This window comes from Oryzias latipes, chromosome 22, assembly GCF_053564925.1.
Source record: "Oryzias latipes strain Hd-rR chromosome 22, Olatipes_Hd-rR_3.1".
In the NCBI taxonomy this organism is placed as follows: Eukaryota; Metazoa; Chordata; class Actinopteri; order Beloniformes; family Adrianichthyidae; genus Oryzias; species Oryzias latipes.
In genome coordinates, this window is record NC_136258.1 from 17,614,861 (window position 1) to 17,640,776 (window position 25,916).

The 25,916-nt window shown below is 41.9% G+C and overlaps 1 protein-coding gene across 5 annotated transcripts; it reads right to left on the reverse strand.

Annotated features, from left to right (window-relative positions):
- Positions 1–1,262: 1,262 nt before the first annotated feature.
- tmem260 (transmembrane protein 260) lies at positions 1,263–24,895 on the reverse strand. 5 transcript variants are annotated; one of them, XM_004082564.5, is made up of 16 exons: positions 24,506–24,895; positions 21,938–21,969; positions 20,416–20,564; positions 11,772–11,949; positions 11,575–11,688; positions 10,723–10,902; positions 10,564–10,604; positions 8,630–8,716; positions 6,896–7,004; positions 6,611–6,783; positions 5,412–5,583; positions 4,626–4,765; positions 3,961–4,137; positions 3,162–3,215; positions 2,813–2,897; positions 1,263–2,703 (listed from the first exon to the last, which is right to left on the reverse strand). In XM_004082564.5, exons 1-16 carry the CDS (start codon positions 24,612–24,614, stop codon positions 2,443–2,445), a joined length of 2,061 nt encoding a protein of 686 aa, XP_004082612.1. In that variant the 5' UTR covers positions 24,615–24,895; the 3' UTR covers positions 1,263–2,442. The 5 variants fall into 5 exon arrangements, with proteins under 5 accessions (XP_004082612.1, XP_078796879.1, XP_078796878.1 ...); XM_078940753.1 differs by lacking the exon at positions 24,506–24,895 and adding an exon at positions 22,089–22,183; XM_020713627.3 differs by having other exon boundaries at positions 2,493–2,703; positions 2,813–2,862.
- Between the last annotated feature and the right edge of the window lie 1,021 nt (positions 24,896–25,916).

The window sequence follows — 25,916 nt, forward strand, 5'->3', positions numbered from 1 at the left end:
TTCTCAAACTCAAGAGTGGCAGCAAACAGAAACCTGAGACAAGTCAATCATGTCAACACAGTCTGCTGTTAATGGGTCTAATTGCAGCCAATACACATTGATAAGGCTACTTAAATGTTTGCATGGAGGGAGCACAGCAAGCTGAAAATATGTGGAGTTTTGCACAATTATCTTGCAGCCTTAGCAAAGCAGGGTGGCACCTGGTAAACACCCTTGAAACAGGTTTCTTATGCTCGGGAAGCAGATCTGCGGGCGAAAGTTTTCAGAGTGTGAAATTCTGCTAAATCTGTGGCCAGCACAGTCTCATGCCTCTCACACCCTCTATTCTCTTCCCCAACGCTAACCAGCGCACCCCCTACCCTCCGCCTCTCCTCACTCAGTGCTTCCATCCAGCCAGAGAGAGGAGAGAGGAGTGGAGATAGGCCCAGTTACTAAAGCTGTCTTTTCAGCCCCGGCTCTCGCTCGGTCTATCTGAGATGCACAGCAAGCGGAGGTGTCGCTTTTCTGTTGGCATTTCGGACAGTATCTACTTATAGACGAGAGAAAAGGAGAAAAGAAAAACAGAAGGGGTATTATCAGAGAGGGATGAGAGCAGCAAAGGCATTTTGTCTTTTTATTCCCCTCCTAAGCCCTGGGCTTTGCTCCCAATCCGATTGGTCGATACGGCCAGGGATGTAAATGAAATGCAAAGAGGAATAAGGCTGGCTTCCCATCTCCAGTGTGCCCCCCCCCCCCTCTTTAAGTCCCCCTCCCCTCTTTCTCAGTCTCATTCTGTCTTGCTCTCTGGCTGTTCCTGGTGTTGTGTTTTCTGGATACCCATTCACAGACTTTTTGCTCTCCGTGTTTTCGTCTCACCCTCCTCAAGTCTGCCTCACCCCTCCCTCCCTAACGCTGCATCCCTCTTCTCCTCTCGCTGGCTGGGCTGGCGGCTCTTATCTCCTCAGACGCCCCACATTCCAGCGTTGCTGTGGCTTCCTGCCTGCATCCCTGGTCACGGCGATTCCATGGGTTCCCACAATCCTCGGCTGCTTGCTGATTTAGGGTGGGCAAGTGACTCTTGGAAACAGTGAAACGGCGAAACGGAGGGGTAACAAAAAGACAAAAGTAAAAAGGTTGACAAGATAAAAATAAAGTAAAACAAAAAACAAACTGAGAATAATCAGAACAGAAACATTTAAAGAGAGTAAACTTGAGGTTTTGCTCCATTTACTATTGGCTTAAATGTCAAAACAAACAGAAGAAATGCAAAAGGAAAGCCCAAAAACTTTCTAAAAACATATTTATTATAAACTCAAATGATGTACACATCAGTTGTTATAAAACTTGAAGTCATCTTGGTGACTGTGCCTGCTAACAGGAAAGGCATGTTAAACTTCAAGAAGATTCTGTCTTACTCAGCAGTTTTAAGACATGTTTTTAAAACTTGTGACTCAGTCTTAGGGACAAGAAAAAAATAAAAACAAAAATCGGGTATTTCAGATCCTTGGAAAACTGTAGTCACATAAGACTTTTAAGGCTTATTTTCCTAAAAGTTTAGCCTTGATTTCTGCATCTACATGCATCCATGAAGCATCTGTTTGCCTTATTTTGCCAATCTGGTTATCAAATGCGTTTATATGCCACTGTGGAAGGGGAAAAAGCTTTGGTGGAGATTTAGCCATTTGTCCACAAAAAAATCCAAACAACACACAGACAAACACACCTCTAAAAGGGTCCCTGGCATTGTGACATTTACGTTTAATTTAAATCTGTGAGGGATTACAGCCCTCCCGTTAGGAAGTCAGAGATGAAGAAAAAAAACACTTATCGCGTCCATTAGTTTTAAACATTTAAACGCACCACTGATGGAGGGATAGAGGGATGGGAGTGCAGCACTGGTAATGTGTAGTGAGAACTACTTGGCACAGCGCAAGTCTGTCCTAGATTAAACAGCCGCTCTAATCCCCCATTTCTGCCTCTGAATTGGGTTTCCCTCAATCTCAGTCTTTCCATCCCTGTGTGAGAAAAACAGGCAGAGCAGAGGCCAAGGCAAAATAATCAGCACATTAAAGCTCTGAGAGCAGAGGACGAGAAGGAAAAAAAAAAAGAAAAAAGAACGAGATCTGAAGATAAAGTGTTTGAATGGTTGAGTTTATGAGGAGCAGACGGGGCTTGATTGAGGTCATAGGACTCCTTGAAGTCAAGCATGGTCAGTTTTTATCAAAAGAGGTTTGGCACAGTTTTGGTCTGATGTTTGAGTTCAGTTAGAAGGCCGGCTTTCCCTTCCAAAAAAGTTCACTTTCTTTTTTAGAGGAGCCATAAAACAAAAGGCTGAATCCCTCTGGAGAACCATCTTCCAACAACAAAAAAACAAAGCTTATGAGATTTAGGTGAATCCCTAACCGCTCATATGAGGTTGTGTGCTGGTTAGTTCCAGCTCCATTCAGGTTTTCTTCAACCTTTTCATCGGGTGTTGGTGCGGGTTTGGCGGAGCCTCTCTTTCTCTTTAAGTAGGTGAGTGATGGCTGAGCGTATGGCTGGCGCCTGTGGATCAGTGGGCTCCTTCTCTAAGTAGAGACTAAAGTGCTGGGCGCTGCAGGTCAGCAGGCTGTCTGGACTGTGGCCCTGCTGACCTGAGCGGAGCAGCCTCTCGCACGCCAGTGCCAGGTTCTTGTCCCAGTTTGGAGGGTAGCTCGAGTGGACATCCACAATCTCTCTGTACAGCTGCACAGCAAAAACACACACACAAACAAATGACACAACACCATGCTTTGTGGGACATTCATCTCTCCCATTATGAAAGGTTACAGTTTAAATGGAGGTCAAAACTTACAGTGTACGATAACTCAAAGAGGCGAGCCCTGGCTTCTCCCTCCATACTTTCTGCCAGGTCAAACAGAAAGAAAGCTGTTTTCATCCTGAAACAAAAGCACGCAGGCTCAGAGCTAAGTCCTGGATGGATGAGCCATGCAGATCTGCACTCCGAGACGCACCACTCCGATGGAGTGATTTATGTAGATGCTGCCACCAAATAGAATGTAGATGTAGATGCGCCACCACACAAGACTGGTTTATGGAGATGTCCCATCCTGCCAGCATGCATCATGACGCAGCTTTTATCTGCATGCTAACAAAATAGAAGCCCCCCCCCCCCTGCATCTTGTAAAAAGGTTTAAGCATACCTGGCTTGCCACATCTCCTCATTAGCGACACGCTCCCAAGATGCAGGATGGAAACTACTCAAACAAGAAAAAAAAGAAAAAGCACATAGCTTTATCTAAAGCCACTCCTGGCACTGGCTTCTGCACAGTTCCGCTAATTCGAAATAATTATCTATGTGAATATATTGTTCCACCCAACTTTGCAACTTTTGATACACCAAAATCCAATGTTTGCTGCATAAACATTAAATGGCTGAGCAACAATACCAGCCGGCACATTAGACATGGAGTTAAAGCACGGCTGCCTCTTTTCACTTTGTTGACTGCAAAAACTTGACCTCTTCTTCAAAAGAATATTTTAGCAAAGGTTTCCCAGCTAATATTTGGCTTGTGGGCATCTGCGGACACGCTTGTCGTGGGGGTGCGGGAAATAATGTCACAGTATTCAGCCGCGGATATCTGAGTCAAAGAAGGGCTGCTGGCAACAGCAGCAGAATGCAGAGCTTTGACTAATTCCACTTTTGACACAGTTTATTGACAAAACGCAATAAAAACTCATTATTTTTCATCTTCAGTCTCATTTCAAATGGCTGAAGGCCTAATGTCTTGCTCTAGTTGAATTGACAAAGAGCAGAATTGCAACATGGAGTACAGCGCACTTGCAGAAGCTTTGTGGAGTCTGAGAGGGAAAGACCACAGAAGTACAGCAGATTTGTGATTGGTCTTCTGTTTTTTTCAGTAGTTGAAGTCTTCTGAAAGTTACACCTTGCTCAATTTTAACCCTACAATAACCATTTAGTATTTGTGTTTTGTGTTACACCTGTTGTGTGGTTCCCTCCATTTGTAGATAGTACGAGTGCGCTGAGCCCACTGCTCTGGGTGAAACGCTCTGTGAACTGGCACCAAGTAGTCACACACCCCAAAGGGCCAACGGGCGAAACTGTGTTCCCAGGTCAAGTCTCCATCAGGCAGGCCTATGCAGGCAAACACGTCCCTCCTACAGAAAAAACACAACAAGTGAACAAACCCCCGCCTTGTTCTGCTCACAGACCCTGAGGGTAAATCCCTCAGGTCAGATTTGCCCCACAGAGCCTGTTGGCCTGGCAAACACTGCCCCCTGGTGGGCCTGGTCTTTTTAAAGCACCATCCACTTTCTGGGTGTGAGTTCCTCATGGGGGAAAAGACATGATTGTACAGAGGAGGGGGTTCACCAGAGGCTCCTTAACCAAATCAAGTAGATTAGTCCACTGTTGTAGTTCATCAAACTCCCTTTATGGACTCAACAGTTCTGTGGGCTTATCTTCTCTATGCATTCACCACCGCGCCGGCCATCCCACTGATCTCTGCCTCGTCAGATCACCCACTTGTTCACTTGGACCATTGTTGGCCTCCCATCTCCCCCTCTCTTTCTCTCCATTTAACATCCTTCCATTTAGCTGTTCAGATGATCCCTTTATTCCCTGGCGTGCTTTATCAGACACTCACTTTGTGTTGTGGGACAAAAATTGCTCAAGACTGAAGGTGTTTTTGTCCTCATGCTGGACTGGATCCCACCAGTGGCCAGGAAAGTGGACCCCAGGGAGGTGCGCCGACAGCTTGGCCACATACCACGGATATGTCATCATCTGTAAAGAAAAAAATAATAATTTATTCTAAACATTTTAACAAATAAAGACATTTGGAAACAAAGGAAAAGGATCTTCAGAAGAGTTTTGTCTATTTATAGTATTATTTGAAGACTCACTCCAACGAAAATTGAGTTTTTGGTGTTTTTAACATGTTCTTGTGGCATTTTTCTCATGATGGAGGACATTTATAAAAGTAAATGAAGCTTAAAACTGCATTCCTGAGTTTTTCACTATTCAAATCATTGTGATCAGGAGCAGACGGAAAAAAAGGCAGTCGGAAACAGCTTGTAGCTGTAACATATGTGGTACAGTCAGCAGGCAACAAGCTCCCTGTTGCACTCCATTCTGATGCATCCACTTGCAGACAAATAGATTCATTAACATCTTTCTTTTCCTCGTCTGAGCTGGCAACTGAATGACTGGATAGCTCCAATATTGCTCATCATTTTTGCTGCACTGGTAAGGCTGCGTTGGGGTTGTAAGGGGCTGTAAGCAAGTGTAAATAACTGATGATGGGAAGTGAGCCAGGCTTACTCTCAGAGGCAATAAATTAAAATTTAGTGAAAACTACTGTTCTGAAGTGATTTTTATTAGAAAAACACTTGTCAACTATGGTTTCATAAAGTGTAAAAGAGAGTCTAACCTCCTGGTCAACGAGGCGAACATCTGGCCTCACACCCTCACAGTAGTGTAAATAACGCATGGAGTTCCCTGGCAGGTCTCCTCTGGTCAGGATGAGTGAGTCCTTTGGTACAGAAGCCAGAAGCTCTCTGCCGAAGCGCTCGATCACTGTGTTATTTCTCTGGTCGCACTCTCTGAAATCACAGCAGCTTGTGAGGTCTCACTGTACAACATCATCCAAGGTGAGTTTACTGCTCTGTACAGTTCGGTGTGTCTACACTCCTGTTTTCAACGTGCTCTGGGCGTTAACTTGTCAGCCTCCCCTCCACCCACCCACCCTTTCTGCACAGTTCCTCGGCTGCCTATCTAATCTTGAGGAGACAGGTGTGATGGGTATGACAGCACAGGCCATGCTCTCCTCTTGATCAAAGCGCCGCAGTGATGGCTGTCTGGCGCCGTCTGGTGCTCCCCGGTGCTCCTCTGGTGTAATCTGACTTCTCGGACAGCTAACATATCAGACTGAGCTCTGCAAGTTGAATTTACGTGCTAACCGTGCCTCCCTGTAGCCGTACCATGGAGCTAGCAGCAAAAAAGCTGACATGCTGAGTTCAGAACAAAAAATCGTGTTGACTCAGGGGAACTTAAAAGGGACCACAAGGATAGAGTTTTTATTTCAAGTTAAATCCAACTTCTTTCTTATCAAACATTTGGATAGTTTTTTTTCTAAAGGGGGATGCTATTAAATTCAGCGACAAAGACTGAGCAGAATCTGGAAAGTCTGAGAGAAAAACACCACGAGAGCCTAGAATCACTAATAGCTTGTGGAAGTGCAACACAATGCAGCAACAATTATTGTCCCTACTCTGATTGAAATCTTTGCAGCTGTAGAATTAGTTCTTTTATTGTCTGGTAGTTTGAATATTGCAAGGCTGAATTTGCATTTCAGCCAGAGCCCAATAGTCATTTAACAACAAATGAGCAGCAGTAGAAGTGCAGCAGTAAGGGCTTTTCCTCTATGCTAAAATGAATCAATAAAAAGTTTAAATGCTACTGACTTGATGACTTTTTCTTCTTCGAGTTGTATATTTCTTAATAAAGATAAAAATCATGCAAGTACATGGCAGATTTCAAAATGTAACCATGTTAAACCAATTTTTATAACCACAAAAAGTCCCAAACTACACAACAGACTGTATCTTGTTATGAAAGCTCAATGCTCACCCTTGATTGTTGTGCACCATTTGCACAAGCAAGGTAAGAGAGAACCCCCAGCTTACGGTTCTCCACAGCCTCTCGTATCCCACCCTCCTCTGCAGCACAGTTTGCGCCCGGCTCAGGCCGATCCCCGCCAGCACGCACACTGCAGCGTTGCTCTGCAGCCAAAAACGCTCGACCTGCCGAAGGGTGCAAACAAAAACATCCATGACGCACAATAGATACTGGTATCAGTAAAAAAAAAAAAAAAAAAAAGCATCTGTCACATATTTTCAGTAATAAGTTTTTTACCACTCCGAGCAGTAAAGGTCTGCTGATGTCTAGGTTGGCTCTCCATGCAAAAAACAAGGAGTAGATCAGCAGCATGGCAGCCAGGAGCCACGATATGGGGCGACACGCTCTACAAAAACACAACCTCTTGTTATTATTAAGCTTAAAAAAAAAATGAATGAGTCTGCAGTTTGCTCAACTTTTATTCAGTCTAATCACAGCCAGTGTACTCGATCACAATGACGCTAAGACTGTCAAATATGAATGCAGGGATCGGAGAACACAAGACTGTGAGTGCCAGCCAGCTCAGAGGTGTATGATTGATTTCCTAAAGCAGAATGATTCATACCGATGTTAATGCCAACCACTGAATCACAAACTCATTACAGCACAACTGGAAAATGTGTTTAAAAATTCAAAAAAGGGATATTCCACCTTATAGCACTTAAAAGTAATCATTACCTGAAGATAAGGTCAAGTCTTGATTCTTTGACTGAAACTTATTTTGATGGCTTTTACCAATTCTACCTTTATTTTGACCAATTTTCATTCATACTAATCAACCAACCATGTGACCAAATGGCTTAACAAAATGTAAATCTTAAAGACCCACTCTATGAAAATCATGTTATTGATGTTTTTAGCATGTTCTTGTGGCATTTATCTGGATATAAACAAAGAGAATTAAGCTAAAATTTTTATTTCTGAGTATTTCTTTATTCAAATCGTTGTGAATCAGGAGCAGATGAAAACATTCCATTTCAAAAAGAGGTTTCACAAGCTCCATGCTCCGCTCCATTCTGATGTATCCACTTGTAGACAAGTAAATAGATCCATGTGTGTCTTTGTTTTCCTCATCTGAGCTGGCACCTCCAGTTTGGCCGTGGTGCAGTGGTAGGGCGGTCGACCCATGATCGTAATGTTGCAGGTTCGATTCCCACCTTGCCCATGAGTCAATGTGTCCTTGGGCAATACACTGAACCCCACCCGGAGCTGCCAGCAGTGTGTGAATGTGTGTGTGACTGTAAAGCGCTTTGGGCCTTGTAGGTAGAAAAGGGCTATATAAGTATACCCCATTAACTTGGTAAATATAAGTATGCCAATAGACTGAGTATAAAAATGACTGTAGCTAAAATGTATTGGCTAAAAAAAAAAAAGAGTCACATCGTCTGTTTAATCATTATACTTTTTAAGAGAACAGTGAACTCTATCTTGCCTACATTATCAAAATAAACCTTTGTTAGATAAGTCAGATTTTTGAAACAAGGGTTACAGAAATCTACACCTACCTGCATTTTGCTTGATACACTGAATGACACTGATCTTTTCTCTGCTTTAAAAGTGCACCTCCGAAGAGGAACGCAAGGAGGAGTGGGGGTTTTGGGGGTGGCTGGTGCCCTGCAAGGCTCCAGGGCATCATCAGCTTTATCAGCTCCACCCCACAGACCTGAGCAAAGGCTCTGCTGAAATGAATTACTGATTCACAGCGCCGTGCACAAGCACTGATTTACTTCTGCACACAAACACGCTTTTAAAATCCAAAACACACAACAAACCCTCTTGATCTGAATGCGGAGCGCCATGACAGCCTGACAGCTGGATGCCTCAGTGTTGTTTTGTGTTCACTTTTTCTAGGATCAGCATTTTGTCAGTGGTTTTGTTCCCCGTCTTTCACTGGAGGGGATTAGATTTTTTTTTTTGTTGAATTGGCTGGTGAGATGTGTGTGTTGCATGTTGGCATCTTCTTCATCCTACCTGTCCCACGATGAGAGTAAAAGGCCTACTGCTGCCAGCGCCACAACAGAAGGTGAAAGATCTGCCATGCAGTGGTCCAGCTGGGCCCTACACACACAAACACACATGAAACGTGATGGACGTGGTGGACTCAAGGACAGTAATTATCAAATGTCTCCGTTTGCTATCAAAACAAACTCCTTGGACCGCACGCTTCGCCTTTCATTCGGACTGACAGTTACAAATGACTGTGTCATCCACCCTCCATGGCCCAGTCCTCTTCTTGAAGCGCTTGTCAGTCTAACAGCACTTGCTCAAAGCAGAGAGATAGTTTCCTGCCTCTTCCTTAATACCCATCTTTATTTGACAGCTTATTGAGTCTCTGTGTCTCCCAATGTACACTATGTGTGAGCGCGCTCACAAGCGTGCCTCTGAGAGTGTGTCAGCTTCTCCACTGGGTTTATGTCTCCAGTGCGACATGCCTGTCATGTTCGCCTCTCGTCCCCATCTTGAAGGTGTGCTTGTCCATCAAGCAGCAGGGGTGATGAGAAAGGGTGACTGGCAGAGAGGGGGGTCTGGTGGTGGGGGTTCTTAAGACGAGCACGCTCCCATCCCGTCACTTGGAGAACGATACCGGCAGAAGGATGACGGTGGAGGTGGTGGAAGTGGGGAGCCAGGGAGAAAACTCAGCGGTGGGGGCAGAAAGAGTGGAAAAATACAATTTCTCCAGTGCGATTGCACTGTCTGTCATCACAGCTTGTCACGCTCAAACAGCAGAGCTGAGTGATCATTTAAAACTGCTGGAGAAACAGAACACAGCGACTTGGCCCTCTTAGCAGCTTCAGTCCTGCTTTGATGGGAGAGAGTGGAAAGGCAAGAACAAAAGCTGCTGAGGAGAGGAAAGATGGGATGCGGAAAGGACTCTTGGCTCACACAGCCGATTGGAATGTCTTCAGTAAAACCTGTGTAAACCACCACAACCGGCGTAAAAAACGCCCGGGCCCTTCATCTTCACAAACGTGTTTGCTCTTTTATTTTTGACCTCCCTTTAACCGGAAAAAGCAAACTCTATGAGTTGAGAAATGTTCTGTGTTAAGATGTGGAGAAACTCTAAGATGACCTTTGAATAGTAGCTTCAATTGTAAATAAAGAAGACAAAATCATGTATTTGATCAACAGTAAAATCATGAGATGGCATACAAGAGTTAATGCAGGGAAGACTCAATTAAAATCACGTTTTATTAAAAAGAGAGCATTCATTGATCATCAAATGTCTATTCAAAGCTGATAAAATCATAATATATGCAGCCAGGTGTTGCTTTATTTGAAATATTGTTTTCCTATTTAAGAGGATGTAGTTGGACCACATCCTTAAGGTTTAAGTGGTTTTAAATTCCACCTACTTAAATGTCACTCCTGACCTTAAAAAGTAAAGTGTGCAGTTGGAAGAATTACGCACAATTTAAAACACAAGTTCCTTCCCACCCAGCTTCTGATTGAACTCTTTCCAGAGAAGTTTTTCACTTCTTCTCTGTTTTATAGCAATGTCACAAACACTTAAGCAACGCTTTTGAAGAGCTAAAAAAAAAAAAAAAGACTTTTGGTTCTGGAACAGTGTTTATCTCATAATTTCTTGTGTGGGCTTGTTGAATGTAACACACAAGCTGCCAAACATGATTTGGTTGTTTTTTTCAGCTCCCTTCATGTAACTTTGACATTTTCCCTTATTAACCTTTTAATTGCTTCATAATTATTTAAAAGCAACAGATTTAAACCCTATCCTATAAAAAAATTTAAATAAAACAATAAAAAGCAATATGTCAAAAACAATTTTACCCCTCAGTGTTAGTAGGTGCAATTAGTTTGTTTTGTACAATTCTTTTCTCATTCTGTAGTTTATTTTATGTATTTCCTGTCTTTGCTATAATATAAGATGTATGTAAGATTAAACTCACTTTAGCAATGTTCTCAGGTTCACTGAACTCTCTGTCTTTGCCTGCAACAAAAACAATATTTGCAAAATATTAGTGAGCAAAATAATCCAATATTTGACTTTTTTTCACTTGACATTACTAAGATGCATAAATGCTGTTTAGAGAAGAAATACAACATACCAGACTGAAGGTGCCATACTCAGTTCTGAGCAGGTGGGTCAGCAGACCGGACATGGTGGTCTGGTCCCCCCAGCTCCAGCGGGCCGTGTTGAGGTAAGACGATATTGGCAGGTAGATGTACGGCAAAAAGCCAGCAAGAAAACACAACCCCAAATACACGAGACCATTCAAAGACAGCTCCTGGAAATACACACAAACTTCAGAAAGACAGCAGTTTTGATTTATTCACTTGAAGGATTTAGTTTGTAAGGGGAAAAAAATCACGATGGTGCAAAAACAAAATGATAACAGCATCTTTCTCTGTCTCGCTGAAATGTTTATTTTTTTAAAAAGCTCAGCATAAACAAAAACATATCAATCTCAAAAACATAAAGGTAAATACAAATATTCTGATCACAAAAGTAGTAGAAGTTTTTGCAGTTAAATCTGGATGAATCAGCTACTGAACTCTTGGTGCAACATCAAATGTATGTTCATCTGAGATTTTACAAGGTTTTCATAGCCAGGAGGGGCAAAATAATGTCTTATGACATCCTATTGACCCTTCAAAGTAATTAATAATTTACTGTCTATGTTATATTATTTAACATTGGCTATAAGTTTTGATATTAACTTTGATATTTGAATGTCAGATATTAGTTTTTATTTTTCTAAATTAATATAATAAAAAAGAATAGGGTAATACAATTTACTTTATTAATTTATTTCATTTCTGTCAGAAAGCTTTTTTCACGTTTTTAAACTGGAGGATCCATACTTATTAAGACATTTATTCAAATGATTATACAAGTTTGATAGCATATTTCTACATCTTTTCTACTGTGCTTCATTTCATAAGGATTAAGGACTTACCTTAAGAGAGTGGAGTCGGTAAATGACCCAAGGAATTATACCCAACACGTACAGCACCAAGGTGTGCTGGTTACAAAGCCCCAAGCCACAGCAAAGTGCTCCCCACTGTGCAGTCTAATAAAGAACATCACAGCCCTGTGAGTTCAATGTCTGAGAAGTAATGAGAGGAAAGCAAAGAATGTGCAGCACTGAGCTACCTTCCATCTCTGCCTGGGGGTTTGGGCACAGTGGAAGCTGACAGTCAAGTAGAAGAGAAGGCCAACGAAAAGGTTGTTGAGGGTAAAAACCTCCGCCACCATAGACCACTGCCAGCTGAGTTTGGACACAGCAAACAGGCCTCCAGCCAGGACGGCTCCAGGGCCCGGGCCCACCAACCTGACAGAACACAAGGGACACAAAAGATCATTTGCAAAAGAGATGTGAAATGCAAGTGGGACGGTCAGACTTCCATTTCTGCAAATCTATTCATTTATTATTGCAATAATGCAATTCAAGAAGAACTTTTTTTTAATTTTTTGTTTTAAATACGGTCTTAATAGTTTAACCTGTCAGCTAAAATATTTTTTTACTTGTCCTGTCAAGCAGCTGAGCAAACAGATAAGAGCTGAAGGCAGATTTTACTGTTACTGTTTACTGTTATGAATCTTCAGAGACATGAGGTATATTTTTGGATAAACCCCTTTTGTATTTGAGGCTAAGCTTTATTTATATTAGTTTATGCTTAATATAACAGCTAAAGTTTGGTGCAGCAAGCACTCCTGTTCATTTGACAAACATCTGTATGACAAAAGTCTACTCTGCAACACCATAACTCATTCAAACTATTCAAAATAACAAGCAGGACCTGATAAACAATCAAACAAACCTGCAAATCTTTTTTATTTCCAAGCAGCTACCTTCATTTGTTCACTGATTTCCCAAGAAATAAGCTTTTCCAAAACCAGATTAAGCTCAAATAGGTTGATATTTTGTCAATCTGACAAAAAGAAAGAGCGGAAAGGGTCAACTTTATTTGAAATAAAGCAATCTGGGAAGGATTTTGGCACTCTTTCTGTCATCTGATAGTTTTCAGAACGAAACTGGACCAGATATGTTCTCATCTGTGAACTTTGACCTTCATAATAGATCTAGATCTGATAAACACTAAAAAGCATCTTAGGTTTGCTCGTTGTTAGTAAATTGTGCAACAAATTAATCAACATTTTTAAAATCATACAAAGATGGGTGATTTTTTACAGCTAGGATAAAAGCTCATCAAAAACGAAGGACTTTTGCAATTTTTATTAATTTGTCAGGAAGAAGTTTCTATTTCGGTTTTATCATTTCATGTTAATTTAGGTCTTGGCAAGGCCTATTTGTTATGTAAACTTGTGAATTAGGACAAAATGATTTTTTCAAATGCACTGTTTGGGTACATTGATATTCATAACATAAGAGTTTTATTTTCTCCAACTTTTTTTCAGTCATTTCTCCTTTTCTGATGAATTGAAGACCCTCTATAATCCTTCTTTTGCTCAAGTTTCTTGGACAAAAACTTCAAAACTACTTCCTATGATATCAGGTAATTCACATATCATGAGACTTCCCTCCCCAGCAGCTGGTTGATCTGAGGCACAGAAACCCCCATGGTGAAGATAGTGCTATATACTTAGCTTCTTTTTTTTTTAAGTGCGCACGAAAGTTTCCCCCTTCCTCCTCTCCTGTACTGACTCCATCTCACTTTGCGGTATACGCAGCAAACTTGGGATAATCTGCCGTACACTAAAACCCACCACTGACTAAAAATGAGAGACAGAGGGGGAGATAAATGGTGTGGAAAAGGGAAAGAAAAGGAAAATAGTGAGTGTTAAAGGAGGGGAGGCTGCATATGGGATGTAGGATGAAATACAGAAAAAGGAAGAAAAAGTTCAAGAAGAAAGAGGGGGGAAAGAAGAGCAAAAAAAAACGCAGCCCAGTCCCCCAGCATGCTGGCTTGGAAATATGAGCAGGCTCGACAATTAGGGAAGTCAGGCAGTATGGCCCTTTCCCCCATTGTGTGGAGTGGCTTAGAGTCCTCATCAGCCTATCAGCTAACTGACAGGCAGAGAGCTGCTCTATTCAGCACCGCAGATACAAGCTGCAGGCCAAACGGCTGCCAGGTCCCTTATGACCCCACAATCCCTTGCCGGTGACAGCTTCAAGCTCCATAGCAAATTAGGCGCTCTCACATTACAATCGCAGAAGACAGATTCCATTAACGGTATCTGAAATTGAGTAGAGAGCAGGCCTGTTATCAGACCTGACTCATAAGCACCGCCATTAATCACAAGGCATGATACCATTTATACATTTCCAGCTCTCTGCCTGCCGCTGTGATAGTCAGCCACAAAAGGCCTGATGAGACTTAGGCTAGGGGAACAATGGAGCTTTCTGAGGAAAGCGCGGTAAATCAGAAAAAAAAAGGAGGGAGAGGGAGAGGGAGAGAAGGGTGAAGAAAAAAAACGTGTGCTTGCTGACTACTTCCCTTTTTTTTCTCCCTGGGTTTTCTCTCTCCCACTCTCCTCTATTCCTCTTCTGTGTTCTCTGTAAGGCAGGCGAGCTGAACGAGGATGTACAGTAGAACGCCAGTGTCTGCGCACTTAAAAGGGGGGTGGGGCGTCTTTGGAGTGGGTCTTAATAAGAGATAGCGGCGTCTTTCCGCTCCAGGAATTAGTAGTAACTTGAAGGAAGGATGAAGAAGGGTGGTAAGATGATGATGGGGGGGGGCAGATGGGGACTTTTGTTGAGGTTCAGAGACCTCCCGCACCCATAATTTTACCTCACTGCATGACAATTAACCCACAGCTCGAGCACCAAGCAGGGGGCTGGTGTTTTGGGGGGGCAGAATAATCATGGGGGGTCCGTGGACGTGGTTGTTACACCTACTCTGAAGCTATTCTGACACACACACTCCAGCCTGACAAGTCTTGCTGTTATGTGTATAGTGCAGCCTGCAAATGACCCGTCTGTCTGCGCGGGACCACCTGGGTCCCACTCAGCTTCTCTGCAACGCCGCAGCTCATTCTCCAGACTAGCTGCTCCCAGGGCGGGCAGATAAAGCAGGACACATTCTGACACCAGTGTGGCCATGTTCCCTGTTATCACAGCTCAATGTTGTGCAGGATGCTGCTGCACTGAAATGTTGTGGCTTAGTGACAATGGGCTGCTGGAGAAGTAGCAGGAGAATAACACGGCTGAAAATGAGACTATTCTACCCTGAACTAATCCGTCCTGCCAAAATGCCTGCATCATCACTTGGCTAATTAACTGCATGATAAATAGTATGCATAACGCCAGAATCTGAGCACTAACACAGAAATAATGTAGTGTTTGATTTAAATGAAAATGAAAACATCATTTTCATCAGATAAAGTGGGGGAGCTATCATCTTTCATGAAGAGAAAAAAAAATCCAAATAATCAAAATAAATAATTGATTAAATAAAATGAACATGACAAGGTAAGTGTACTGGTGACAAGGTTATAAATAAGACCTGGCTTGTTTTCCTGCTCAGTTCTGCAGCGTGGGCCGGACTGCTGCCAGCATCAGCCGTCTGCGCTGAATAACAGCACACAAGAAGCCTACACCAGCTGTCTGCTCTGAATGATGCTCCACAATGGAGCCGGCCAAGGGAGACACTGTCATACACCACCCTGGGGAACACACAATGCCACAGCTGTGCCATCGCGGATCAGAGCGGCACTGTTCTCTAACTAAGTGGTGGTTTGGGAGGCAGCGCTGGAAACAAATCACACATTCCTGAAGAGGATGGAAAGCCTGAGAGAGGAGGTGGCCGACTCAGGCTGAGGATGAGGTTTCCAGCTGGCCTTCGCTCGCACCCAAAGGGTTCCCCTCTGGCCAGGACATTAGCCAGAGTATTTAGTAGCTATTATATGATGGTTGAGTGTCTGATGTATTGCTTTGAAGTCTTCAAGCTCAAGCAGGAATTGATCTAAATGAAATAAAATAAAAAACACTTAAGAGCAAAACAAAGTACAGTTTAATCTTGAACAAATTTAAAAAGGATTGGTACCAGTTTTCAGTACAATAGTTTTATCAATATAATTATTATAAATTCTGATCACTGGACTTAAAAAAGTTTGATATTCTTACCATGTAAACAAAAGTCAGATTTTGTGCTTTTATTTTGAAAAATCTAACAAAAACTGAATCTAAAGAAAGTAGAACAACCCTTGTTTCAGTTGAAATACATGAGTGATAGTTGATCCTAAACAATTCTGATCTCAAATTTCTTTTAAGTTTTTTTTTATTTAATTACATGAAAATCTTTTTTCTTTAATCAGACTTTGTAGCCAGTCATGACACCACAAACATCCCAGGTCTGAGTATTGGAACTGGAACAGGGTAACCAAAAAAACCAAAAACAAACAGGGCGCTGCTGCTCAGACATTATCCACATCCAGGAACGTGCTTCATTCCTACAAGTGCATGAAAAATTAATCACCACATTTCTGCTCAGACAAAGCAGTCACTGACATGACAGTTCCTCTCAGAATGCCATCTTAATCTCTACCCACCACACATACATAAAAAAAAACAATTTGCAAATGCTGTGCATATGCAATTCGCTGAATGCTTTTTTACATTCATTTTTCTAACCAAAGTCATTAGCCAAATACCAATGATACGTAAATGTTGCTGTATAGATTCCATTAACAAATTCTGGATGAACTGTAATTGTTGAGTCTGATCCGTCTCTGTGGCTTATTAGGCCTGCATGTGGTGGGTGAGGAACGTAATATTGACGTCCGAGGCTGACACAATCTCGAGCCCACGGGCGAGAGGAATATTAAACTGGTTCAGTATTTTGCTGTCTATCTAGCCCTCCACCCTCCTCCACTCTCTCCTCATCCCGTAGCCAGTAATGAGGAAATAACATCTTCATTAGACATCTGTTTAACTGTATTAGAGCACGAGTCCTGGGGGAACCATTGGTCATGCTGTGGATAGGGAGAGTAAAGGAGGTCTATTGGACGTCAATTTGACGCATGAGATACCACAGAAGAGAAAAAAAAAAGTGTCTGGAGATTTTCAGAAAACAAAGGCAATAATATTATTTTTGGTGCATTTACAGATAAAGGCTGCTTTTTTCTGCCACTTGGAAAGATTTTCACCCAACAAAGTGCAGCAGATGTGGGAAGGAGGGGCATCCTTGCCACCTGGAGGGATAGGTGAGAACAGAATCCAATAAAAATAACTATTTAGCTGCTTCCTGAAGACAAAACTATACAAATGGCTTAAAGTATAAAAGAAAAAGACTTTTAAGGCACACACCTTCTGACTTCAGTTCAACTCAATGTGCACATGTTTACCCCTATGGAAAAAACAATTTACCTGATCAAGGAGAGAATGCATAATAATGACCATATGGTGGAGGTCTTTATAAGGAGCTGAGGGTGCAGAACAAGGCAGGAGATGGCGGTGAGCCCACTCTCCTGTTCACTCAGGGTTCAGCTGTGCCACATGGGCCAGCACTTGGCGCCGGAGCCTCTCACAGGTGTGCGATTTCTCTAAAGGGCCGCCAGGGAAAACAGAAGCCAGACATGTTTGCTTCATAAAGCATGTTACATAATCATGTGATCAAACCTGCGAGGGTATTTTTTTTTTTTTTTGGCTTTATTTTTGCTGTGATGGCTGTCAGCTCACTAGCGTGTCGCCTCCTGGTTTCTCGGATAAGCTCGGGAACGGGGAGAGATTCCTCTCAGGTAGCAGAGATTGCGAGTAGCTTTAGCAGATAAACTGCAAAACGAGAGGGAGCTGAATATCGAGCTGTCGGGATTATCCCGCTATGAAGGGGTGCATTCCTCCGGAGTCGCGTGGCTGAGGTCTGCGGCTCTCTGCAAGCCCAATTTTTCAACCCTCCAAGTGCAATCGATAGTAATTATCATTACGTCCAGCATCCTCAAAGGCTTGTCAGGCCATGGTGTGAAAACATAAAAAGACATGCAATTTGGCCATCAAACCACATGATCGAGCCAAGAGAACTGTAATTGACAAATCAAAGGGAAGCTAAAGTGTTACATTTAAACTTATGCAAGAGAGAGAAGTGGCTTCCAAGCCCATCAACTTACATCCCCCCACATTAAACACGACAATCTGCCCGACTAATTCAAATTGATACATCAAAGGCTTGCAGAGTTGGAAATATTCCAGATGAATTTCAAGGTTTCACAATTTATAATTTCTGGGAAAAAATGCCTCTGAGTACAAGTATTAACTTCAATAAATGTTGCCATCTGAACATAATCAAAGCACTAATTTGAGTGGATAGGAGCCAACTTCTGAGCAGAGCAAACCTACAAATAGGAAGAGTTCAAAAGGTTTATGAGGGACACAAAGAGACAAAAAAAAAGCATGCTGTGCGATCATTGTTAGAAATATGGCAGATTAGCAGCATTGTTGGAGAACAGATGAAGAAAAACAGTAAGTTTTGATGTTTTAATTGCAGAAAATGGCCAAACCAGAGTACACCTGTAGGCGAAGCATGAAGCCAAACGTCTTTAATATGGTTGAAGCATTTAGTGCCTGGAAAAAAAAGCCTAGTTAATCTTCCAGATGACTTCTCCTCTCATACTGACCTCTTTAGAGACTAATCAATCAGAAAAATGTTCTATAAGATTACCAGCCTCGGAGATGATCACATCTAAACAGGAATTATCTAATCTAAAGCTTTTCATGTTTCTTTGTTTCTTCTTCAAAGCAGAGATCCCACACTTCCACTTCAGGTTCTCAACTCTGTTTTTTTCTGCTCCAACTCTAGTCCTCACTAACCAGCAGCTCTTCATGATGACCTTTTACTTGCCCATAATCCAAGATTGGATCTAAATCCCTGGAGATTACTAACAAGCAAAAATCACCCAGACTACAAGGGTGTTTTCCAATCTCAGAATAAAATAAATGTCTGCTCAAGGGATGAGTCCAGCCATCCAACTCACCGGCTGCTCGTTAAATGAAAGGGCCCGTTTGAGAGCAAGAATAAACGTTCTGAGTTAAGAGCTTTTCTCCCTTTGACAGGTTCCTCTGTTCGCCACTGGAGCTGGCAGGGTTTGAACCAGACATCAGCCGAAAGCTGTTGAGAGGTGGTAACTGTTTCTCCCTGTTTTACTCACCTTCAAATATCGTTTGGTCCTCAAAGTACAGCACAGATCGGAATTAGTATGAATGACTTCCTATTAACTTATATTTAGCATGTTGCAAACTGTAAGCACAAGATGTGCAACAAAAATTGCTTATGTAACAAAACTACTAAACACCAAAAATCTTTCACATTAAAGACATCAAAACCAATTGGAGATTGGAAAATTATTATTATCCACAAATAACAGTGTGTGTAGACAAAGGAGGGAGGTGTAAAGCATAAGGTTATGGGGTCAGCAGCAGTAAAAAGGGCTGGGTGCTCGGCAGTTTGCTCATCACAGAGTGAAGGGAGAGGAGACTGGAGACAGGCGAGAGGGAGGAGCAGCGTCAGTGATCCCGCTCCTCTCAGACCCAGGAGGCAAGAAGGGGGAGATTAGAAATCGTGCCATGTCAGGATTGGGAGCATACTGGGCAGTGGGGGGTAGCAGGAGAACAGGGATGTCAGGGAGGGAGCGTGGGGAGGGGTCGCTAGCACGATAATTGTGATATACATACACATACACGCGCGCTCGCAATGGGTGGCTGATGGGTAAACACGCAGGGTAGGACGATGGGAGGGAGGTGGGTGGCTGGGTTCTGCTCCTGAATACTGAGCAGAGGATCAGGAGCACCACCGCCTGTCACTCAGGACCTAAAAATACCCTTCTCTGCTGCATAAGGCATCATGATGCAAAAAGTAACTTGGAGAATATTTGAAGACCCCTTTTCACCCCACAAAGCCTTCTAGCCTTTGTAGCTTCTCTTAGTGTTTCAGCCACTGTACAGCGCCGTCTAAAGGAGGACCTTCTTTCACTTCACATATGACTCACTTTAAAACTCACTCTCATCTTTTGGTCTATTTTAAAAGCACTCCCAGTGATCATTTAACTATAATGTGCGGTTGGAGGGTCCTTAAACCCCTATTGTAACAGTAAAATCTGTCCAACACAAGAGGCCTTGATCTCGGATCTGCTTGCTCATCTGTTGGAAAGGAAAAGTTAAAAAATACATTCTAATTTGCGGTTTTTAGCCAAAATCCCAAAAATCTGATGGTTTTTTTTAGGACACAGTTTTAGCAGAGCAGCAGTAGTTCTCATCCCCATCCAAACATTACCATAACAAACAAAAATGGCAAGCATTGTTGGATCTATCCAGCTGTAAACTTTTGAGCCAGATACCAGCTCGGACAAGGACAACAAAGACGTAGATGGATCCAGTCGTCTAGAAGCAGATGCATAAGAAAAAGAGTGGAGTCGGGAGCTTGAGGTCCACACGGTGTATTTTCTAGATCACAGACAAACTCTTTTTCAATCTGCATTTTTCGAATGCTCCTGATTCAACAATTTGAATAAAGAAATATTCCGAGATGAAATTTTAAACTAAATTTTCTGTCTTTCAGCATCAGAAAAATGCCATAAGGACATGTTTAAAGGCCAGTATTGGCAAAAGATAAATACCTGCTAAGTTACAATTATCTTATATATTAACAAAAATCTAACAAAGAGTCATAAACAGAAGGACAAATTTTATGCATCTGGATTTCTTCCCATGTATTTTGCTTTAAGGAAATACATTGTTTTGAAGTTATCTCAAAAGTTTCAAATGTGATCTTTTTCTGCACAAAGTTTGAGTGATTTAGTTTTTACTTTAGAAAAAAAGGATAAACTTAAGTGAATGTTTATATACCTGCACACAGTTAAGCAGAGGAAACCACTAGCTGCAGCTCCCAGAAGGCTGTTCATCAGGTTGACACTGTGAGCGGGAGACAGAGGCAGAAGCCTCACACCCAGGTGAGCTAAAAGGGTGAAGATTGGGTATCCTGGGGGATGAGCCACCTAAGAAAAGAACAAAAATAAACCCATCTCAGAAATGACACCATAAACGTAATATTGTGAAATATTTACAGCTAAAAATGAAGAATTGTTTCAATCAGCACGTGACTACGTGATGGAAAGGGGTTCAGATTGAAATATAGTTGGTTCTCATGCTGTTAAATAAAATGCTACTGACAGTAGATATTAAGAGGAGTCAGACACATTCAAGCTGTTCTCTATAAACTGACTTTCTATGATGGACACCCCCCCCCCCCTCTACTTTCTTTTTCTTTTGGCGTCTTCCCAAGGACGACGCAGGTCCCAGGAGCCTGTGGCGTTCTCCCGCTCCAGCCCTCAAACCACCGCAGAGCCGCAGTCGTTCCCGCCTGGGGGATCTCGGCAATCACAGCAATTAGTGGCTAAGTCTCCTCTACCCAGATAAGGGCTCAGTCATTAAACGCAGGCTCATTCTCTGGCTTTGATAACATGAGCCATGCAAGGCAGGAAAGAAGGGGGCAGCTCTTCAAACGGAAATGGTGCTGAAAGGTGAAAGAGTGATTGCCTTGTTAGTCACCTCGAACATAAAGTCCTAATGATTTGGTTGGAGAAAAAAGAAGAAGAAAAAAGATCACAGCTTTATGCTCGCAAATGAAAACTAAAGAAACTAAAGAATGAAAAGTTATGTAAAAAATAATATGAACGCCCCCCTAGCCACTGCAGAGAAAAATGTTGCCTCTGACAAGTGTCTAACAGTTAGAAATCTCTAGATTTGATGCCTGTGAGGAGGACCTTTGCAGAGAAAATCTGAAAGATACTCAGCTGAGGGACAGCAGCGAGCAAAAGGAAGCAAAACTCTGTAGCTCTGGGGATCTGAAAGGGGGTGGGGTATCTGCAGCTTGGGGACTAGGGATGGCCTGCAAGGCCCGAGGGAAGCCTGAAAGGCAGGCGGGGAGGCCACACGGACTGCAGCACCAACGGCAGGATTACTGGCATAGTGACACCGACACAGCCTCCCTAAAAGGATCACAGCGGCGTAATAAACTTTATTAAATAATAAAACTTATTATAACTGTTAACCCGATTTAGTTCATTCTTTGCGGCTTACACACACACACAAAAAAGAGGGTTGGATATAATAAGCCTTATACCGTACATAAGGCAAAGCCTACAAAAGCCATCGCCTTACCATTGACTTTAATTGGATTTGAAAAACGGGTTGCAAATTATAGCATTCTCTACTTGCAACCTAGTAACATAAGTGTACAAAAAAGAAGGGTAAAAAACCTGTGGACTGAAAGTAAATTAATCTGCTTTCTGCCCATGCTTAATTAAACTTCCTTAATGCTTATAAGAGTTAATGAGTGAATTGATTAAACAATACGGCTAATGCTTACCCCTAGCTCACATGCGGTGGTGATCAGCTCTCCTGTGGAAGAGAATAGGGGAGAAAATTAATGTAAACCCAATAATTATTATTAAGAGGCAAGTCTGTTCCCAAAGTTTTCCCAAATCAAATACTTGCACTGGGGTTTTGCATTAATTTACCCGGATCAAAACCTGCAAATCTTCCCAGTGTGACATTTCCTAAGCGGCACGTTCATTCTCTTCATCTTTTACTTCTCCCCTGATGCCTCCCTCCCTTCTCCAGCTCATACGCTCAGACATAACACACACACACATTAAAACCATCAGACTCCCTCTTCGATACTCTGTCACACAAAGACACACATATGGTGATCTGAGAATAATGCTTCCAGTCCCATCCTCCCCGCGCATCAGGGTCCTTTCCTTTCCTCTTTTTTCTTTGGTGCTGTTCTATGTGCCTCTTTGCTTCTCCCACACCCCCAGTGTCTCCTTTAGTCCGCTGGGCACAAACAGAAAAGCTACGTCGTTGACAGACACAGAATGAGGTAAGCTGTAAAATATAAAAAAAAAAGAGGCAGCACTGTTTTTTTGTTTCTGGTTTTTTTTTGATGAGCTCTGTGTGAGGTGCAGCATATAAAAAACAAACAAACTAAAAGCTATTTGGGGAAGCTTTAATGTATCTGGGCACAAACCCATTTGTGCCAGTATACACCCAAAGCGTTTCAAATTATACTGATTTCTCACTCAGTGTTTGCATCTCCCACTCATGGAAATTGAAATTTGGTTCAGATTAAATGACATTGATAAATTCTGGGGATCAGAAGAGCTCCCTCTACTGGTGTCACATGGGTAGTCTTGTCCTCTACAAACATCTGTGAAAACAGGATAATTAACAGATAAGCTGTGTAGGATCCCAATTAGTGAAGATGCTTTAAAAATAGGAGAAATACTAAAGAATTTACCAAAGCGTGCATGTTTATATCAAGTAATCCTGAGTGTAGTAATGTATTTCAGTTCGCAACAAAAAAAACAGCAGCAGGGAACATATGGAATGCGTTATTCGGGCAGCTGTCGTTTTTAAAAACCATAATCACAAATAAAAATGTAAAACAGCAACAACACAGGTGAATACTTTGACAGAATGGAGTGGCTAAATTTCAGATGGCTGCCTCACACGTTTGCAAGCACTGCCGACACACTGAATTATGATGCCTAAATTCTGTCACACGACGAGCACAAACTCTTATCAATCTAATGGAGCATGAAGTCAGAACTCCTCCACCTGCAAAGCTTAAATGTTTTCACAGCTCCATTTCATCTGGCATGAGCCGCCAGCTACCTGGCATCAAATTTACATCACACTTTTTCATCCCTCATCGGTTTCTCAATTTTCCCTCATTTTCTTTCCACTTTCACCCCATTCAGCACAGAAACTAGTGCTAAGCCAAAACATTCATCTCGGTACCACAGAGATGCGGTTCTGCGGCCTCAATGCTAAAAAGAGAAAATATTGACTCAATGGGGTAGCAGCACGGGTGCCAGAAGTCTTTGTGAGTGTGGAGCATGGGCACCCACATCAGTCTTCCCATAATCCCCATCATTTCCACACTTCAAATTCCTAGACAACAGTGTACCCGCGGGGCTGCGCTCAAGCCTCTCTAGGGCACATCACACCTAAAGAGATTAGGACAGAGAAGGAGACCTGGAGAATTCAGAAGGGTGTTCAGCTGGCACTATCAGAGCGGGCATCCTGCACCGTCCCTAAACACTGTGAAGAAGGGGCTGGACGTTTTTTCAAAGGCCCTGCAAGACAGCAGAGCAACCAGCAGGACTACTCAACCCTCAGACTGCTTGCACTCTCCTCAGCTCATTTCTATCTGGCCAAGCTTTCATTTTTTGCCCCAATTCAGCAAATATGCATCCTATTTCGCAATTCGCACGTCTGAGCAGTGCAAACTTAACAAGCAGAGCCTTCACGCCCGCAAGTCGACATTTACAAGTTTGCAACCTTGCCATCACCTCTAAAAAGTGTAGCTATAAATAGCATTCCCTCAAATAAAAGCCACATTAAGCGAGTACTGGAAAGCACTTTGGCATAAGATTATATTTGGGTGTTAAAAGGTAGTTTTAGCATTTGTCTGTGATCTAAAAAAGAAAAAAAAGGATAGTACCTTAAGACATTTTACAGTTAGGGTAAAATACCCTTTGTGTCAATTATTGCAGTAATTGTATATAAGTAATGCTCCAAGTCTTCACATAGTTACTTTTTAACTGAATTTGCTCTGTTAAAATTAACAAGTTTCATTAAAATAAACAAGTACTACTTTGATTACTTTTCTAACTTTATATAATACAAACAAGAAATGTAAAATATGATATCAATAACTAATTTTCTTGTTAAATTGTTGTTGCTTTGCTCCCCTTATTTTCATACACGTTTGTTCATCTTTTTCCCTCCACTAGGCTTGCAGCACCTGCAGCACCATGGACAGTACCAGGACGACGTACGCGTCATCAATATGCGACACGACTAGCCGTCTACCAACACAACAAAGCCACGCGACGGTGTGAGCGTTAGCTCGTGTGCTAGTACCAACCTGAATCTCCGCCGGGGACAGTTCTCTGTACGCCGGGCACATACAGAGCCATGATAAATGCGACCACAGTTCCAGTTAGTATCCAGCTTGGCTTGTGCTCCGCAAACATTTTTCTCTCTGAGGAAAACAGAAACTGACTAAGATCTTGCTTTTTTACCTAGCTAACACGATTAGCATCTATGAAAAAAATGCTCTAACTATTCTAAAGAAATAAACAATAAATTAAATACTCGATACGCATCTGACGTGATGTCGGATAACTAGCTGTTTTAAATTACATTTACTATTCTTATAAATATTGATGTTTAATTTTTAGCTTTGTACTGGCTACGCTACGGCTTTTGTTTCCGGGAAGGCAGCCGCAGCCAAGTTACAAACTAATCTCGCGATACTAACAGAAAGAAGCGCCTTTCTTAAAGTTTTAAGCGAAGTTCCTGTCCGTGTTTGTGCTGAAATTCCAGTAGCACAGGATCTCGGGCGTTTGCGCTTAAATGGAAAATATGACTTTTACTTTCCTTATTTGAACACTTGCAGGCACCCAGAGGAGTAATTTTGTGGAATGGGAAACATTTCTTTTTTTTCTCTCGAAATAAACTAATGACCATTTCAAGTATCACAATTATTTATTTATTTTTTGATAAATCTGGTGTATTTGTTTTATAAAAGTTTGAAAATACAGATGCATAGCTCCAATATTGCTCACCAATTTTGTTGTACCAATAATATTTGGTTTTTAATGTGAAGGGCCTTAAGCTAATGGGAGAGTAAACAAAGGGATGACGGAAAGTGGAGCAAGGCTCACTCCATACCAATGATCAGATGCAAACTATGTCCCAGAAAATGACATGCTGTTTTTTGACTAAAAATGGCATAATTAAAAGACCACTGGGAACACGTTTACAAAAGATGATCAGAGTGAGAGAGAGAGACTTTTTTTAATAAAAGTGTTTAGGACTCATTTTAGAAATGCCATAATCTAAATGTATACATTAAAGATAATAATACATTAAAAATAAAATAATAAATCAAAATAGACTTTTACACTAAGTAGTTTTTTTTTGATTGATTTGATTTATTTAAGTGTCATGCACTAATGTGCCCAGCCCACACGGGCTTATATGACACTGAAAGACAAAATACATAATACATAAAGATACATGCCCATCACAAAAATCTAATAACCCCCCCTAATCAGTCTAACAGAATATAAAGTGTCCATTCTTATTGTCCATGCCTTTGACACAAAATTTGCCAAACAAAAGATTTCATTTTCAAAAAGCCAACGCGAGATTTTATCTTCAGATAACCAAAACAAATCAGGACATTTCTTTTCTATGACCTCATACATACAAAGTCTCTGTTTTTCATACAAAGGACAATAAAACAAAAAATGAAATTCATCCTCCAGTAG

Excerpts from the sequence above, each read along its gene's own strand:
- tmem260 (XM_004082564.5), bottom strand. The coding sequence starts at position 24,614 with ATGTTTGCGGAGCACAAGCCAAGCTGGATACTAACTGGAACTGTGGTC. Across the intron at positions 10,605-10,722 it reads AGTATGGCACCTTCAGTCTG|GCAAAGACAGAGAGTTCAGT; the intron begins GTATGTTGTATT and ends TTTTTGTTGCAG. Across the intron at positions 4,766-5,411 it reads TTCGCCTCGTTGACCAGGAG|ATGATGACATATCCGTGGTA; the intron begins GTTAGACTCTCT and ends TTTTCTTTACAG.